The 15,230-nt window shown below is 41.8% G+C and overlaps 1 protein-coding gene across 1 annotated transcript in view; it reads left to right on the top strand.

Moving 5' to 3' along the window:
• Nucleotides 1-73: 73 nt before the first annotated feature.
• cep295 (centrosomal protein 295) overlaps nucleotides 74-15,230 on the top strand; it is a 20,726-nt gene continuing 5,569 nt past the window's right edge. Inside the window, exons 1-20 of the mRNA XM_085371258.1 lie at nucleotides 74-407; nucleotides 1,028-1,228; nucleotides 2,325-2,449; nucleotides 2,543-2,636; nucleotides 2,748-2,864; nucleotides 2,941-3,081; nucleotides 3,306-3,489; nucleotides 3,633-3,812; nucleotides 4,011-4,247; nucleotides 4,389-4,489; nucleotides 5,102-5,318; nucleotides 6,155-6,227; nucleotides 6,327-7,356; nucleotides 7,539-7,722; nucleotides 10,832-11,020; nucleotides 11,103-11,342; nucleotides 11,434-11,531; nucleotides 12,560-12,671; nucleotides 13,555-13,776; nucleotides 13,926-14,074. Coding sequence (XP_085227384.1) covers nucleotides 309-407; nucleotides 1,028-1,228; nucleotides 2,325-2,449; nucleotides 2,543-2,636; nucleotides 2,748-2,864; nucleotides 2,941-3,081; nucleotides 3,306-3,489; nucleotides 3,633-3,812; nucleotides 4,011-4,247; nucleotides 4,389-4,489; nucleotides 5,102-5,318; nucleotides 6,155-6,227; nucleotides 6,327-7,356; nucleotides 7,539-7,722; nucleotides 10,832-11,020; nucleotides 11,103-11,342; nucleotides 11,434-11,531; nucleotides 12,560-12,671; nucleotides 13,555-13,776; nucleotides 13,926-14,074 — 3,993 coding nt within the window. The 5' untranslated portion in view covers nucleotides 74-308. The remainder of the gene's footprint in view (nucleotides 408-1,027; nucleotides 1,229-2,324; nucleotides 2,450-2,542; nucleotides 2,637-2,747; nucleotides 2,865-2,940; nucleotides 3,082-3,305; nucleotides 3,490-3,632; nucleotides 3,813-4,010; nucleotides 4,248-4,388; nucleotides 4,490-5,101; nucleotides 5,319-6,154; nucleotides 6,228-6,326; nucleotides 7,357-7,538; nucleotides 7,723-10,831; nucleotides 11,021-11,102; nucleotides 11,343-11,433; nucleotides 11,532-12,559; nucleotides 12,672-13,554; nucleotides 13,777-13,925; nucleotides 14,075-15,230) is intronic.

Here is a 15,230-nt window from a genome sequence, read left to right as displayed (position 1 = left end):
TATTTCATGTGGACGGCAAAGACACGGCGGGCAGTTTAAACTACCGGATGTGACGTTTAGGACAAAGAAAAAAACAAAAACGTCCGTTTTTTGGGTTGGCATGGATTTCGGATAATAAACAGCACTTTAAGCGTCCTGCCTGGTAATTGCTTGTATAGTAAACACTTGTTTCAAGTTTAAGTTGTCCTACGGAACCTTTATGCCGGCGAACAAAGTGAAGCGTGCAAACATTAGCCGTCGCCGCTAGCTGAACCGCAACCTGCTGTTTGCTTTTTGGGGGGAAATGTCCGCCAGTGAAGTGCTCCAAAATGAAGAGAAAAGTGTCCAGATTAAGACCGAGTCCCAACGAAGAGGCTCGGATGATACGAGAGGAGCAGGAAAGGAGGAGAAAACTGCGGATACAGCAGGTAATAAGGCGGTGTTATGGCTTTCTGCTTCACTTTAGGTCCCTGATTTCCAGCACCTGTGGGATGTTTTCCGATGAAGCGCCAGTGCTTACTTGAACCCCTGTTTCTGTCTGATAAACACTATATTAAGGCTCACATGAGTTCATAACTTCAGCCTACATTCAATTTTACTTGCATGTGTAAAAGATCTGTCTTTTTATGTGCGTACAGTCATTTTTTTGAAGTCTGATCGGTCTGTTCTGTCTCCGAAAGTTGCTTTGACACATGAATAAACAAAGGCAGACAGTTTCAGGGTATTCGCGTAGTATTTCTTTTAGCATGATGAAGCTGTAAAGTCTCGTATGTAACTAACCAGTGAAGGACCTAAAGTTCACAAAGTATTCTGCTATGAAGTTTGCTGACACATTTTTATTTATTTATTTATTTTTTCAAATAAGATTAGATTTGCTGGTATTAGTGGCCAAGATTTATCTTTTGTATTGCATCCATTTTTTTCTGTTGACAGATGACGTGATGAAGATAATTAAGTTGGTCATCACTGTAACCTACTGTCACTATGCCATGTGCATAGTTCTGCGTGATATATGCACACTGAGTGTGTGTTTTGTGTTGACACACAGGTGCGGGAGCAGCACCGGTACATTGCACAGCAGATCCGCCAAGATGTTGAGCAGAGGCGACAGTATGAGCTGCAACAACTTGAGCGGGAGCTGAGGAAGGAGTGGGAGCAACAGCAGAGGGAAAAGCTCCAGAGGCTGCAGAGGTTATACCAGGAGAGTCTCCAGCTGCTCGGCCAGGGGCACAGGAATGCAAAAGAAAACGTAAGGCTAAAATAGTTAAAATTAGAGACACTAAAACGGGGATTATGAAAGAATAAAAAGAATGTATGAATCCAAATTTTGAGCCACATCAGTGCAGTGTCCACAGGGTTTCTGTGGGTCATTAAAATGTCTGAAATTAGTTAGAAAATGTCTTAAACTTCCCGAGAAGATTCATCTGTTTAAGACAGTTAGATAAATCATGTAAAGCAAGCTTCATATAAATATATAATTATATATATTTGCTATTATTTTAATTATTTAATTTATAAAAATATTTTTTCAGTTGTCATGAATACTGAAATCCACAGATCAAAGTAACAGTGACAGTCCAAAATCCAAAGAAAAATATGTTGTCATCATTTGGGGAAAAAACCTCCACCGAATACTCTTTGCTACGTTCTAGTTGTTGTGTATCCAACTAAGACATTTTGAGTGTATCATTGCACCAGCTGCTTGACCACATACTAATTTTTCACAACCTTAGTCTTTATTATATGGAAGTAATTGCAGGAGAGAGAGAGAGAGACATCCTGCATTTCCAATTCTCAACTGAAATTTTACAATGTGTCTTCTCAGTTGAAAGTGGACAAAAAGTTTGGTATGTTTTATCATTTGTACGCTGAAAGGATAAGACCTGTGCATGAAACTATTTTTTTTTAAAAGACTAGAACGGAAATCAGCAGTTAGTGATGTCATCCTATCGTGTCTGCAGAATGAAGGAGAAATGTCAACTTTTAATAAAAGCTAAATTTAAACTTTGGGAAAAAAACATAGAAGCTATTGAAAGACTGATTATGTTACTAAAAGTTTAAACTTTGAATGACTTTTGTCAAATAAATTATGTCCCCGAGCTAGAGCTCCAACTTAGGTTGGGTTTTTTCACTCTGTGAGAAAACAAAATATTAATGTTCAATCTGCTTAAGGAAGAAGCAGAGTAATAGTAGTCTAGCGTGCTTCAGTCTTTTGCACTAGGACACTTTAGTAGCATTTGAATTGTTTAGAAATGGCAGAATACACTGCACCATGTTGATATTTGATTCTTGTTAACCCTTGTCCATATGATATTTATTTTTCGTGGCTAAACTTGTTGTTCAAGGAACCCGACTTGGCAGCCATAGCTCAGAGGGAGGAGGAGAATCACGTCAAAGCAGAGGAGCGTTATCGAGAAGCGCTGAAGGAGCTCAAATCACAGAGGCTTAAAGACCATGAGAAGCAAAACCAGTGAGCGTCATCACAAGAATTTTCAGATGTTTATGTGTTTAAATTTAATCAGAATGAACTGATCATTAAACCTGTGGCTTCACTGTTCTGTAGAGTTGTCAATGCCAGGAAGAAGGCATTACTGGCAGAAAAGGAAAGATCAGCAAAGGTGGCTAGCCTTCCACTGCCTCTCCCAAACCCTGTTCAGGTGATTTTCCCAAACAGTGATAATAATTTCCTGAACGTTTCCAAATCCTGAATATCAAATGAAAGTAAAGCTAAATGAAAGTCAAGGTAACCTTGTCTTCTCTCCTTGAAGCAGAACATCAGTCCCAAAAAGCCACGTTTCGTAAGGAGATCGGATGTGAGTGCTTTCGCTACCACACATTACCACATGGCCAAGAGTACAGTGGACAGAGAGGTGGACATAAACCAGGTAAAACACCCTCTGATTTTTGTTTGTATTTACCAGCGCGATTTGTCAGAGTTATCTAATCGATCTGCCTAATCAGCCAAATGCCCACGAGGAAGCTGAGCTACATGCGAAAAGACAGCAGGACTTGGAGACAGAGGAAATGAGGAGGAGAGAAGAGCAGCTGGAGAAGGCTCGTCTCAGAGGGAGGCAGGCTCTGAGGAAGGAACAGCTCATGCAGGTACAACTTGCCTGTTAACCTGGCGACTAATTAACCTAGTCACTTACATGCCAGAATAAAGAAATTCTTGTGGAGGTTGCACTTTCATTACATGTTTAAAAAATGTAGTACTTTAACATGTTTGATAGGCTTGCATTTAACTTGTTTAGCTGTAAGAAGAGATGAGAACTGTTTACTTTTTGGTCATATGAAGTGCCTGATCGGTGTTTAATGGCCTCCTTTAGGATCATGAGCGTTTGTTGGTTGAACTGGAACACATGCAGCAGACAGATCTGCTCAGGAGGAGGCAGCAGGTGTCGCAGATGCCTCCTCAGATCTTCCAGCCTCTCTATAAGAGACAGGAAATGAGAGAAGACTTCCAGAGGGAGATGGAGTTCGCCTTTGAGGACATGTACACTGGAGAGAGGAGTAAGGACTCTTCATCGTGTATTTTGTAGCAAATCCGGGTTTTCAGTATTCATACATGTTCTTAAAACCAGAGAAACAACGTTGGCCAGAAATGGGCACTGAAGTTGCTCTGAAGCCTCTTTAAACTTTGTTAATTGTTACAGGGGTTAAAGGTGACCTGGTGGTCCAGCTGGCACCTGAGCCTCTTCCAGCCCACTCCACAACCAGCCAAGATCAAGAGCTGGATGTCACAGTGGATGAAATCACAACACCTGAAACAGAAAATGCACAACATGACACAGAGCAGGAACCTGGAAGCACTGAGCAGGAAACATCAGCTGAAGGTGACCAGAAGCACCAGATTTAAAAACTCAAGTCATTCTTGTGCAGTTTATAATAAGATCAGTTGTCAGATAATAGCTTACTGAAGTGTATTGTATGAATTATGTCAAATTCTGAGAAATAAAAAACCTTCTGGCCCAGAATGTAGCATGAATGTTGAAACCTTGATGTAATTTCCTTGAGTTTTTCTTTGTTTGCAGTGGTTTCCCAGAAACCTGCTCCTCAACGGGCATTGAAGAGGCTCCTGGATCGTATCAGGAGCCAAAGGAACCAGTGGATTGACCACAGCAGTCGCAGCTCTGCTGCTGATTCCCCAACGATCATCCGAGATCAGATCCCAGAGCGTGACATGACGATCGAAACAGGCTCTCTGATCAGCGGAGGAAAAGACGAATGGACCCCCACCGAGCCCCAGGAGGCTGACCGGTCTCCACCAGGTAATCAGTGACTGTGATCAGCTGTAAGAACAATCTACATAAATATTAATAAAACTATTAATATTATTTTAACAGTTTAAAAAAGTACAAATGTTTATTACAAGGTTATAATCTTGTGGATTTTTTTCTGAACTCAACCAGCATCAGAGAAAACGCCGCTGCCATCATCAGCTTCAGATACTCAGTTTCCTGCTGCTCTGGCCAATAGAATCCAAGAGTTTGAAGAAGAGCGAAAGAAACGGGTACGTGTTCATTTTAATTTCTGTGAGACTTTTCACTTAGATGGGAGGAGTTAATATTGAGAGTAAAAAACTTAAATGTCTGTACTCTGTGTCCCGCGATGGTTGGGAGCTGGTTTTCTAGTCCTGCAGAGATGGCACGTTCACTGTCCGCTAAAATCCGAGCATGCCTGCAGGGAGTTCTGTAGTCAGATGGAGGCGGTGTACAAAGTATGCGAGACTACTGCTCTGTGCCCCCCTCTTGTTTGATTTTCTGTGCCCCCCTTCTCTATTCTGTCCCAGAATTTTGACACTGCAGCAGACCATTGTTGATCGAACAGATCTTCTCTATATTGTAAGCACTTGTTTCATTGTTGTCCCAGTACTTCATCACCAGTTCACTGACTGGTTAGAACCAGGTTTTGCTGAGAAACTCATTGTGGGCTTGTTGTGAATTCCTGCTGGTGATTTTTGGAGAGGAGGTGATAAAGATTTTACCAGGGACTAGCTTTGAATTAACAGTAACACACCTGATGCAGCTAAAATTTTATCTTCTAAACTAAAACGTAGCTCAAATCTGAGTTTGCATCTAGTAGCATCACTTTTTAAGCCTCTTTTTTTTTTTTTCCTGCCCAGGAAGCGGAGCTTGAAAGGGAGAAGCAGCAGCAGATGTTTTTGCTGCAGGAGCTGGAAGACCAGAAGGCCAAGTTGGAGCAGATGCTGCTTGAAGCTCAGCAGGAGAAAGAACGACTGAAGGCTGCCGTGACCCAGGAAGAAACCATTAACCAACCAGAAGTGCCAGTCCATGACCACGATGTCATCTCTATCACCCCTAATTTAGCCAATGAGGTAGGTCTCTAATCCAACTGTCAAACCTCCATTCAATTTTCCTGTTATCAGGTTTTTTTAATGGCTATTGAAAATTCTATTTATTGGATTAATCTTGACATGCTCATAATAGCGAAGATGCAAAATATGTCATGGATGTTATACATGCGGTTAACATCTTCTGATGCTTAACCTCCTTGGGTCTAATATTACTTTAGTCTGAGAAACATGTTCAGTTGTTATTTGTTGTTTTTTGCTTAAAGTTGACCAACGTATTATGTATAATTTGCTCTTGCCTGATTTACAGTTCAAAATAATCTTCACATTGTTGTATGTGTTTTCCCTCATGACATCCTGACTTTGAAGCAAGCTACTTTAGCTCCTCCTCATTTGAGCAATTCTTCTGATTGGCTGCCTCTCACAAACAGGTTTGATTAACATGTAGGTGGAGCTTCTGTGCTCATAGCCCAGGGGCGGGGGAACTCCAGGCCTCAAGGGCCGGTGTCCTGCAGGTTTTAGATATCACCCTGGGTCAACACACCTGAATCAAATGATTAGTTCATTACCAGTTGCCCACCCCGTCATAGCCAGAGCCTGAGAAGATTATATTAGTGATGATTTATGACAATCCAGGACAGAGAATCAAATACAGCTTAGATGGGATATTTTCCAGATAAGAAGAGAAAAATTAAGTTGAGAAAATAAATCTAACAGATTCACACACACTTGGGAGGGACTGGTCAAAAACTAGTAATGTGAACTGTGGAAATTCAAGGTTTTGTCCTCCACCATTGTCTTCTGTGAGGGGTTTTCCAGGCTGTATGAGTAATCCCTTCCTTTGTGTTTGATCTTCACAGGTAGTTCCTCCTGCAGATAAGGACGACCATAGCAAAAGGATCAGAGAATACCAGCAGCGGTTGTTAGAGCAAAACAGGTGTGATGAATAAATCTGTTTGGGCCAGTTTGTGATTCTGAGTTTACATAACTTTAATGCCTTTGATGTTGTTGTTGTTTTGTTTTTTTTAAATTTTAGAATCCACCAAAGAGTGAAAGTGGCTCGCCAGCGCCTGGAGGAATACCAACAAGCTCTACAGATTCGTTACAACATGACTGCCACTTCATTACTACCTCCTGTTGTGCCTCCAGGCCTTGCTCATCCACCTCCAAACAGTACACAGTGTGTTCGTCATCCAGGTCGTCTGCAAGCTGCGCCGGCTCCTCTCCATGCTCCTCTCCACGCTCCCTGGGGCCCTTTGCAGGCTCCTCTCCATCCCCCGCTGAATACTTCCCATGCTCCTCTCCACCCCCCTCTGCAGACTCCCCAGGCTCCTCCCCAGGCTCCTCTCCATCCCCCGCTGAATACTTCCCATGCTCCTCTCCACCCCCCTCTGCAGACTCCCCAGGCTCCTCCCCAGGCTCCTCCCCAGGCTCCTCTCCAGGCTCATGCAGTGCCTGTGTATAATCATGAATTGCCACAAACCTCTGAGGATGTTTCCACAGAAGAATCTGACACATTAACGTCCCCTCCGAGCCTATCTGGTTTTAGTCTGGCTTCCAAACCGCTGCCAGATGATGTTGAATCTGACTCAGACAGTCTGAGATACCAGAGACTAAATGACACGTCTTGGCTGACTGACAGCATAATGGAGAAAGTAACAGAGCACCTTCCAGAGAGAATGAGACCGCTGTCAGTCACCAAAGAGAAGCTGCCTTGTAAACGATTCACAGAACATCACTCTAGCAGCATCCCAGTGCAGCCATCCTCTGAACCCTTCAAAGTCATGAAATCGACCATCGCAGAGGTTACAGCTCCACTTTCAGGTTATGCTCTGGCTGAGGCAGAGGCCTCTCGGAGCACTGGATCCCTGAGCGTTGGAGAGGACAACATGGAGAGACAAAGACAAGAGTTGCAGGAGGCCCAGAGGCGAGTACTAGAGCAGAGGGAGGCACTGATGCTGCAGCAAAGGCAACAGGAAGAGGAGAGGCGGAGACAGGACTTGGAGATGGTGCAGATGAGGAGACAAAAGGAGACATTGCAGGCTCTGATTAATACCGATGCACAAGTAAGTGAGAGGACTGTTAAAGCAGTTATTTTGCAGTAAAAAAAAATCATAGTTTTAAGAAAGGATTGCGTAGAAACAAAGACTGAAAAGCAGAGTGCCAAAAAACACCATCAGCTTAAATGTTTAAGAGTGAAAGAACATGTGAGAAATGAACCATCTTGATGACTTTTTCTCACCTACAGCCAGTTTCTCGGCCTGATGGTGAAACTGCGGTTTCGGAGAACATTAATCAGAATCGCCTCCAGTTACTTGCATCCCTGCTCAAGGCCATAGAGGAGTCTAATGGAGGAACTTTATCACACCTAGAGGACCCTCAAGATCGCGACAGCTCCTCTGAACAACATCCATCCAACAGCAGTCAAACAGGTAGCTGACATGTTGAGAATGGAGATATTTTTGTCAAAATGATTTCTGGGACAAATGCACATGACTGAATGAAGTAAACAATAATAACGATCGTTCTTAAGTTAACAAGCACTATTACAAACCACTGATCTTTATTCCTTAAAGGGTTCGTACGGGTGCTTGAACTCCTTGAAAATACTTGAATTTTAATGTTGTCTTTTTCAAGGTTTGAAAAGTGCTTGAATTTCAGATGTGGTGCTTGAAAGTGTAACTGTATTTCATTCACAACAAATAACTATCTGATTGAATAGTTTTCTTATCAGATAGAGAAATAAAATGAGTCGCAAAATGTAAAAGCAAAATTTCCCCGCCTGGCTGCCTTGCGTCTGTTTCGACGTGTGACCCCGCCCCTCCCTCTAACAGTCGGGGATGAGTGCGCTAACATACCTGTAGGTTGCTGTTGTAATGAGTGTTTGATGGAAAACGACAATGGCGGAGTTGGCACTCTCCAGTCGCATGATAGGTGAATCCTAGTAAATAATTTTCCAGTACGTGTACGTTACACATGCAATTTTTTAAAATTATTATTATTATTTTGCTAGCTATCAAACTCGCTGGAGAAATGATTGAAATGCACTGAGAGTGATGCAGTGTGGCAGCGCTATTATGGTATATGCTGTGAACTTGGCTAACATTACTTGGCAGTAATGTGAGTTAATTTACTCAAGTGAAAGCTTGTGAGTGAAAAAAGAAAAAAACACTCCTTCCCTATTGGTGGAAAAATGTACCATGTCGACCAATCAAAAAATGATATGGCAACATGTGGCATTTGATCGTTTGGGAAGAGGGGGAAGTTTTAGGAGTGACCGGCGAGAGAGAGAGAGTTTTGATACGTGAGAGATTTGTGACGTTTACCGTGTTTGGAGTCTCAAGTTAGTGTGTTGTCTTGTGTAGTTAGTGTGTGGTTGTTGTTTTGTGTGTTAGTTCTACTAGTTAATGTCACAGTTGCTGCAAAAAAAACACTAAAGGCAGATTGCAGTGTAAACGCTGAGTGACACACCTGCTGTCAGACCTGCAGGTTTATCCCTGTGCTGTTCTCATCTGTGTTATAGTGGACACAAACTATTTTTTGGAGTTGCATAAATAATTTGTGTGCCGCCTTATTTGACGCAGAGCACCTGATTGTTCTGTAAATAGTTTGAAATGGTTATATGAAAAACGCCTGAGCCTTGGCTGCATTTTTAGGTAAATAGTACCATATAACTTTGTTTGCAAAACTTGTGCATATTTTTTAAGAATGTACAGTTTCTATTTGCATTTCAAGTTATGAAAATTATTCCTTAAACATGCTTGTGGTTTTTACAGTCAAAAATATCACTTTCTACTCATATTTTAAATTATGTCTGAATTTAGATCAATTGTGCTGAAATATAGGTGGAAAGGTAAAGGTGAAATATAGAGGCCAAATCAAAAGTAGTCAAAAACGGCCAATTATACCCTGGACACCAGAGGGTTAAAGGCTAAAAGCAAAGTTGTCACCAAGTACTGTTTATATTTGTTTGTATTACTGCAGTTTTTTTAAAGTATTAACTTGGTGCCTTTGGGTGAAATAATGGTAATACGAGTGATCCATATAGTCACAAAGAATAGCCACTTGTTTCTGTGCTACCAAAGTTCCCCGGCTTTCATTCAAAATGTGTTTATCGTCAGCTCCTACACATTAAACTACTTAAACATTATAAATGTCTTCAAGCTCACACTGAGGCCTGTGGGGCACAATCAGCCACTCAGACAGTACACACATTTATGTGTATTTATATATGATTATTTCATACTTTAAGGCTGCCTGTTTATTTAATGCAGATGAACAAAATACATTGGGATTGTACATAATAATATCACGGATGATAAATTCAATAGATTTTAAGTAGATGCTTGTGCATTCTTAAAGGCTTGAAAAGGGACCTTGAAAGTGCTTAAAAAGTGCTTGAATTTGACCCTGAAAAGGCGTATGAACCCTGTCCTTAATTAATGCAACGGAAATGTTGCTTTTGTTTGCCTTATGTTTCAAAACCTTCTGATTTTTCTCCTGTGCAGATTCAAGGCAGAATGTCAGATATTATAAAGCCCCCGTCAGTGTTTCACAGTCAGGTTCTCTTTCTTTTTTCTTAACAGTTTAATTTTGTCTTCTTTAAAAACAGAGATGAACAATTAATTACAAATCCTTAAATTTGGGGGCAGCACGGTGGCACGGTGGTTAGCACTGTTGCCGCACAGCAAGAAGGTCCTGAGTTCAATTCCAACATCAGGCCGGGGTCTTTCTGTGTGGAGTTTGCATGTTCTCCCCGTGTTTGCGTGGGTTCTCTCCGGGTACTCCGGCTTCCTCCCACCGTCCAAAGACATGCAGCTTGTGGGGATAGGTTAATTGGATAACCTAAATTGTCACTAGGTGTGAATGTGAGTATGAATGGTTGTCTGTCCCTGTGTGTTGGCCCTGCGACAGACTGGCGACCTGTCCAGGGTGTACCCCGCCTCTCGCCCTATGACAGCTGGGATAGGCTCCAGCGCCCCCCGCGACCCTGAAAAGGACAAGCGGAAGTGAATGGATGGATGGATGGATCCTTAAATTTGTGTCTGGTGCTCAAAGAACATTTTGGGCACGAGAACGTTTTCCCAAAAGCGTTTTCCAGCTTTTCTGCAAAAGTAAAAGTGGAATCTTGTCTTGTCTATCTTCGTTAGAGTCCAGGACGGGACACTATATCTTCATCTTTAAATTCAGGCTTTGTGTTTTTTGAATGTTGTCATTGTTGTTTCTCAACTTTAAAACTGTCCTAATAAACCTGGGCTTCAATAAAAACAAGTACCTAGCCATGCAGTCTACTGTAATGGGATTACAGCAAGTCAGTTTGTGAAAATTCCTCTCCTAGATATTCCACAATCAATTGTAAGTGCTTTTATTGCAAAGTGGTAGTGTTTAGGGATAACATGAACTCAAGTGTGAGCATGTAAAGTTGCAGAGCGATGTCACAAATAAAATGTAGAGTAATGCATTGTTTTTAAAAATGAAACGGTACACATTATTTTTTTTTTGTCCATATTTCTGACTGGTTGTTTCTCTTGTGCTTTAAAGTTCAGAGTGATGCTGCTGCCGGACCTGGCCTGACATCAGTCCTCCACTCAGGACACCTCCACCCTCCACGAGCAGCAAAGCCCCCTGTGACACGCCTCAGGCTGGGCTTCTTGGAGATGATGACTGAACAGCACGAGCTCAGTGCTATTCAAGAGGTGGAGACTCCGGTCGATGCCAGCCAACTCGCAGGTCTGCTCAGCTGCAGTAAGACGTGAATATCGGGCAGTTTCATCTCCTGCATGTATAACACCGACTTATTTATTTGTTTTAGCTGTAGGCCCAGACAATGGTGTGACAGTTCCTTCACACATTGAACGCTGGGATCAGCAGGAGGAGTACGACTCCTCTATGGCTTCTGACAGGACTCTGCAGACAACCTCGGAGTTCAGCAGTGGACAGAAGATCTCTGAAAGATTATCCAGCTCAGGGACAAGTTCAGGGAGATCCAGCCTCTGGAGAGAGAGACTGCTACTGACAGAGGCAGGAGCATCTCCAGAATCCTCCATCTCTGGTGGGTAGAGAAGATTTAACATAGGGAAAAAATGGTACCACTGAATTCAGGGAAATTAAAGATTTCTTGACGTGGAAACACTGTTTTCTAGATTCAGTCCCAAGAAAAAAGTCCCCCCTTTCCTCAGACTCTGGGAGAGGAGCAGATTTCTCTGGTCCTGCAGTGACGAGCTACAGATCCCCCACAGAGGTAACCAGTCCAGTGACAATTTTCCCAGTGTTCATATAGTGTTTATCACTGCTCTTTCCTCCCCTGGAAAGCTCATGTAGCCAATAGTGGGTTAGAAAGCTACAAGGGAAGGAGCAGTTTTAATATGCAGGAAGTAAATGTCAGTGCATATTAATACTGTTATGTATATTTTAATACCCTCTGAGGTTCACATGATGATGTGGATCAATGATGAAAAATAGCCAAATCTGAGTGCTTGGGCAGCATCTGCCTCAGCCTGTGATTATGTTTGAGAAGCTGCGTGTGTGTGTGTGTGCGTGTGTGTGTGTGTGCGTGCGTGCGTGCGTGCGTGCGTGCGTGTGTGTGTGTGTGTGTTCGTCTGCCTGTGATGAGTGAATGGTTTGTGTTTGTCTTTCTTCTTTCCTTCCTTCCACTGAGCGATGATGTAAACATAATAAACCTGAATTGTATTAAATTAAAATACATTTCATGATGGTTTCTACACTTGAACTGAGCTCAGTGAGTCTGCGTAACACCAGGTCTATGTATGAGTCGGTACATGTTATAACCCAAACACAAATTTAAGTTGTCTCTCTACAAATGGAAAGAGGTCTTCACTGTCCATTTGTATGAGTGTTATCCTGTATATAAAAGATAAAAAGATTCTGAACTTGAAACATGAAGTACCTCAGTGTCTTTCTGTAATGGCCAGTAGGGGGAGACTCCTCTGGTAGTAAACAGATGGACAAAAGACGGACATCCCCACAGTAACATTTCCCCCTAACTTTGTATTTTGGAGCTTCAGTGTTAGTGTTTAGGTGGGGTTTCCTGTTAAAGTAAGTGATTCTTCAGGGGTTTGGTCTTTTTGTTGAGTACATCACTGCTGGTCAGGATGCTCATATATACAAATGCATTAAATATTCAAAACATAAGTTTGTGTGTGCTTTCATTTCAAAATGCCTCAATATGTTCAACTGTATGAATGTGTGTCCAGAGTGTGTTTATCTCTATAACAAGATAAGATGCCATGACAGTTTATTTTGTGTCAGTCTCCAAACAGGCCTCCTGGGTCTGACAGCTTCTCTTCTACTACCATCTCCACCGGAAGCTACATAACTACTGACCCAGAGCAGAATGTAAACACCGGTGAGGAACAGCCAGGTGTGTAGGTGACATGTCTGTGCAGCTTTAAATCAGATGATCCAGCAGATACTGGGGTAGTTCTTCATGATTAAACGGATAATATGGTTAAACTGTAAGGATTATAAGGGAGCATGTTGTTTATATGTTACAGCTGTGTGCTGCTGTGCATTTGCATGGACTTATGCCTTAAACTTTAAAGTGAACCTGTTCTGCTCATTCCCACTTCCAGATTACTATTCTTGGATTTTAAAGTAACTTTGCATGATTCTGGGTCTTTGTGCAGCTCATAATTTCATTTTCTGTCTGAAAGAAGCCGTTTAAACTTCTCCTTCTTTAAAATGGCCTAATAAGACGACTTTGTTACAACTGACCATCACAGTCTCACAGCAGTTCTTGTTATAGCTGCAGCTTTTAACGTACTGATTCATGTCCACGTACCCAAATGATTATTTTTCACATTTTATTATTATTAAAATATTAATAATATTTTTAAGGGCTGGAGAAGTCTGTGATTGTAGTGTGGAGGACTTTGCCATGGTCTGAATCATTTCATTTTTTTGGCTGCTCACATCAGAAGCCACAGCATGAGTCTCTGATGGGGCAGGTTTACACATCTAAACTGGGGCATTTTGGTGCTTTAGTGAAAGAAAAGCAGGGGGAAACGGGGAAGCAGGGACAGAGTAAGGTTATTGACACACAAGAAATGTTCATTTTAATTTTTATTATTAATCATGAGATTAATAAAAGGTTTTGGCAGAAAACTTACTTGGGTAGGTTTAGGAATTTCAAAAGTACTTGGTTTAGATTCATTTCACTGTATTTTTATTTCTTATTTTGCATTGTGTTTCTGACTTTGCTATACTTCTAATGTGCTGACCTGGTTCTTCTTCTTCTTCTTTAGATAAATCTGTCCTCCATAAACGCACTGATCAACAAGAAGGTGGAGCAGATTTACAACACGTCTCCTGTCTGTCTGGTGAGAGCTTCTGTGTTAAGGAAAACTCAGCGACTGGCCCTCCTGGTCTGTCTGTGGACTCGATGTTCAGTGACAGCAGTATCCAACAAATTATAGACAAATATACACGGGAACTTGACCTCTCCCTCAGCTCTGCTGGGAAAACAGGTACAAAATGGACATGTTTATTTGAAGGCGATGCTCTGTCTTCACCTTGATAGTTTAGGTAGGAGTGTTAAGACATGGTGTGATAAGATGCTGAGATGTGACAAAGGCTGTCTGATAGCACAGTGTTTTATTCCTTTGTTGATCTTTAGACAGTGAAGGCTCACATATGGAAGAACACAGCGCTTCGGTCTCTCAGCAGTCTTTGTTTCGAGTCTTGGAGAGAAGAGGGGAGGATGAAAGCTCTGCACGACGCCAGTCTCTTCTCTCAGACGCAGCAGGAACGGAGACGAGAGGCCTGGTCAGTGATTCAGTTTTAAGCTGTTATACTAGAGTCCTTTGAAGCTCTTTGTAACAACTGTTATCGATATTTGAATACCCTGAGTGATGATGTAAACATAATGAACCTGAAGTGAACTAAGTTAAAGTACATTTCATGATGGTTTCTACACTTGAACTGAGCTCAGTGAGTCTGTGGGCATGCACATGTTGTAACCCAAACACAAATTATGAGTATTAAGCTGTATATAAAAGATAAACATAGACTCTGCACTTGAAACGGGAAGTACCTCAAAACCAGCTAAATGTCTTGCTTGTAATGGCCCGTTGGGCTCAGACTCCTCTGGTAGTAAACAGACTGGACAAAGGACGGACATATCCAGTAACATCACCCACTAGCTTTGTAGTTTGGAGCTTCAGTGTTACTTGTAGCAGCAGACTATATCAATCAGATTTTAGAGTTGAATTAGTAGAGTTTTAACTTGTACTTGTAGATGAAGCTACAAACTGTGTTAACTGACAATGGTTTTCTGAAGTATTCCTGAGGCCATGTGGTAATATCCTTTACAGAATGATGTTGGTTTTTAATGCAGTGCTGCCCGAGGGATCAAAGGTCACGGGCATTCAGTGTTGGTATTTGGCCTTATGTGCAGAGTTTTCTCCAGGTTTTCTGTATCTTTGATGATATTGTAGACAGTAGATGATGAAACCCCCAGATTCCTTGCAATTGTACATTGAGAAACATTGTTCTTAAACTGCTGGACTATTTGCCCATGCATTTGTTCACAAAGCGGTGAACCTCGCCCCATCCTTGCTTGTGAGCGACAGAACCTTTTGGGTATGCTCTTTTTTGTACCCAATCATGACAAACACCCGTTTCCAATTAACCTCTTCAAAACAAGTGTTTTTTGAACATTCCTCAACTTTCCCAGTCTTTTGCTGCCCCGGTCCTAGCTTCTTTGAACGTGTTGCAGGCATCAAATTCAAAATGAGTGAAGATTTGCAAAACAACAATAACGTTTATCAGTTTGAACATCAGATGTCTTGTCTTCGTAGTGTATTCAACTAAATATAGGTTGAAAAAGTACACAACATCCCAACTTGATTGGAATTGGAGTTGTACATCTACAATGACAATATAGGGCTATTCTGTTCTATTATGTTCTAGCCAGTCTCTA

This window comes from Diplotaxodon limnothrissa, linkage group LG14 (genome assembly GCF_057381915.1).
Source record: "Diplotaxodon limnothrissa isolate DT_005_m linkage group LG14, D_limnothrissa_male_GT1.1, whole genome shotgun sequence".
NCBI lineage: Eukaryota > Metazoa > Chordata > Actinopteri > Cichliformes > Cichlidae > Diplotaxodon > Diplotaxodon limnothrissa.
The sequence above is the reverse complement of the archived record's forward strand: the minus strand, read 5'-3'. Positions and strand labels throughout refer to the sequence as shown.